General features: G+C 47.3%; 1 protein-coding gene across 1 annotated transcript in view; it reads left to right on the top strand.

Annotated features, from left to right (window-relative positions):
• Nucleotides 1–623, top strand: part of bgt2 (GPI-anchored beta-1,3-endoglucanase EglC) — a gene marked incomplete at both ends in the record, with an annotated part of 1,781 nt that extends 1,158 nt beyond the window's left edge. The window contains one exon of the mRNA XM_025577345.1: nucleotides 552–623. Within this exon, the coding sequence (XP_025432359.1) occupies nucleotides 552–623 (72 nt within the window). The remainder of the gene's footprint in view (nucleotides 1–551) is intronic.
• Between the last annotated feature and the right edge of the window lie 2,520 nt (nucleotides 624–3,143).

Consider the following 3,143-nt stretch of genomic DNA (forward strand, 5'->3'; position numbering starts at 1 on the left):
AGGGATTCGCTGGTGGTCACCCACCCAACTACTAACCTCCCGGCGTGTGGCTTGAGTACGGCTGAGCGGACGGGAAGCCCTATTTTCCACACCCTGTGGTCGTATGTGCTTATTTAACTGTTGCTTTAGCTTATATCATGCACATTTACCTATTAGACGTTGAGTTACTGTCAACATACAGCTACAGAAGGTTCAGAATATCCATCCATGTTCGGATGGAACGTGAAATGGCTCATGCTCTCACCGGGTAGGCTTCGCAGAAGCATGAGCCTTATATACATACAGCAAATCAGATTTAGCAAGGAAACACTGTAGGCAGTATAGACATCATTTGTGCAGTCCTGGTGTAACAAGTGACAGATGATACCAGGCACGTTGGCATGTCCCAACGAAACATCTTCCTAGCCAATCTTCCGATAACTGTCTGGGTGGTCTTATCGCTGCACATAGACTCCGATATTGTAAGATAACTTGTATGTCAGCTTCAACCTTCTTTACTATTAACTGGGTCGCGTATACACGTTTACTGTTAACGAGCATGCAAGCGCTAGATCTTTAAGCTACAGCCCGCCAAATTTAGCATCACTTTCACCACCGGCGTGGACAAGTCTAGGCTCTCATGACATGGGAGGCAGTCGGGTCTCTGTCCGCCACCCATTTGCAGAAGCTGTCGAAAGAGGGAAGTAAGTATAACGAAGCGAAGCGGTTTCCTACTTTCTACCTCAAAATTCTCATAAGAAAACTAGCCTTGTAATGATGAAATGAGATGCCACTTGGGCTTGTTTACTCGCTAGACACAGTGGAGGCGAAGCACATAGCTGCTGTCTATTTATGGTAAGGTTTCTATTACCGCCGCAAGGTGCTGCATATACAAGTTTGGAATGTATAATTCTATGGACGGGAAGCATGGGGCTCAGTTGTTGGACGCTTGTGCTTGATTTCAGTCAAAGAGCGTGAAAGGCCATGCAAGAAGTGTGTATCTAGGTTATCGTTATATCGTGGTTAAAGCACGTTAGCAGGAATGAAAGAGTCGACTGGGAGATGTGGATCGGTTGGATTATCGAATGAAGTTGCCTGAGGATTTCGTCACTGTAGCCCTAGAATCTGGGTAAATTTTTCGGGTTCAGCGAGTCGGCACCGGGACCTACAAAGATAATTCATACTATTGAGAGATTGAGAATCCAATCACATGCCTGCCAACAAAAGTTGGCACCAGCAATTTGATGTGATATGTAGGTGGCAGTGAAGTGAAATTGAAACAAGATACCGTTGGGTAGCACTATGGAAGTTGCCCACCGAAGATTATGAAACACAAAAAGCACAAATTATTATTTCTACTCCGGTAGGCTTTAGTTGAGCAACGAGACAACCGTCAATGGTCACAAGTACAAATTGGATGTACAATGGTGGTCTTACTTTGTGCATTGATCCCACATATCGTTGACTTTTTGTCTACCTCACCTAGACTGTTGTTAACTATTTCAGAACCATTGTTTAGAGGGCATCACATTCAAAATAAACACCGATGATTATGCTAGCGCCATCACCCGATAATAGATTCCGTTCCCCGTTGGTGTCATCACAGCCCTGTCTTCCATCCCATGGCTCCGGATGTGAGGTTCATTGGGCGATGATGCGGGGAAGCTCGAGCATCTTACCACTTGACACCATGACGTGTCGTATCCCCGCTGTCTTTCTTTCGCGAACCTATAGATGAAAAGAAGCCGATTATTTGATAAGGTTTGCACTCACCGCTTATCAGCGTAATCTCTCATCCTGGCGCTTCCAGGGGTCCCATGCACCACACAATCAGGGGAAGCTGTGACCGGAAAAGTATATTCCAGCTTCAGGCAAACTCAATGCTTCTAGCGTGTTTACGCAACCTATCGGACTAGCGAAGCTCTTATGAAAATAGTGTCGCCTTGTCAACTGGCTTTGTTTTGTGGTGCCTCATGGCGCCCGTGGCTCGCGCCTGGGCCTCGTGGGCTGTTGTGGGTAGATGGGCATCAGAGTTGAGAGGTGGTCTGTGGGATAAACACAATATCACGAACGTCTCCGTACCTGAATCTCACCCGGACCGACCCGTCATCAACGTTGTACTATATAGTCAAAGCTATCTCCCCATTCTCCCATGGTTTGGTCCAGGAAGCTCCAGACCGTACCAGGCCAGCTCTACGACTAAGACCTTCATCGAAATGCGTTTAACTATCGCCTACCTCATTGCTGCTCTCGCTAGTACCGCTACCTCCGCAGCCCTAGGCCTCAAATGCACCTCGACTCTTTTGGGGACTACCTGCTATGGTCAGATTACCTTGCGTTGCATTAGACGCCAAAGGTGTATGGCTGACATAGAATTTAGAGGGCCAGATGTACCAGTGCCAGAATGGACTTATGGGTAGCAGAATCCCTTGCGCCAGTGGTCAACAGTGTCATCTCCTGTTCGGGGCCACGCTCTGCCTTTGAGCGCATGCTGCTGCTTAGGCGATGATTACGAATTGCAGCTATTGAACAGTACGGGTACCAGCAAAGAAATGTGCGTTCCTCGAACAGGGTATCATCTGACTTGTTAAACAGATCCTAGCCATAGAGGGTCCTAGGCCATCCTTGGTCGTGTTTCAATGCATAAGTTATCTCCAAATTACCTTAGCACCTCTTCGAATGACAGTGTCGGAAGGTTGTTCGATCAAAACCACTATCGATCACATCCATGACCGACGAAAATTCACCTCAACTTCCGCCCGACGTTTTGCTTTCCTGCTTGTGAAACCGTGTTGTCGACTACTCCTATAGGCTGCGCATGATGGATGTGTGATTGTCATAATAGAGCAAAAGCTGCGCATTATTCTATCAAGTTCAACGAGAGGGCATGTTACAGGAGCCGAATTCGGTTCCATTGCTGACGGCTTGGGAGTGGGGTTGAGGTACTATTGTCGCCGTTACAATGTACCTTAGGCACAATAGCTAGATCAGAGATGATTCAAAAGGTGCTAGTTACCCCCCTCGGCTTGAGATGGACGACTCTGCGAAGAAAAAAAAAATTAAAAAACAAAAAACATACAACAGAAGGGATTCGCTGGTGGTCACCCACCCAACTACTAACCTCCCGGCGTGTGGCTTGAGTACGGCTGAGCGGACGGGAAGCC

This window comes from Aspergillus saccharolyticus (genome assembly GCF_003184585.1).
Source record: "Aspergillus saccharolyticus JOP 1030-1 unplaced genomic scaffold BP01scaffold_11, whole genome shotgun sequence".
Taxonomy (NCBI): Eukaryota; Fungi; Ascomycota; class Eurotiomycetes; order Eurotiales; family Aspergillaceae; genus Aspergillus; species Aspergillus saccharolyticus.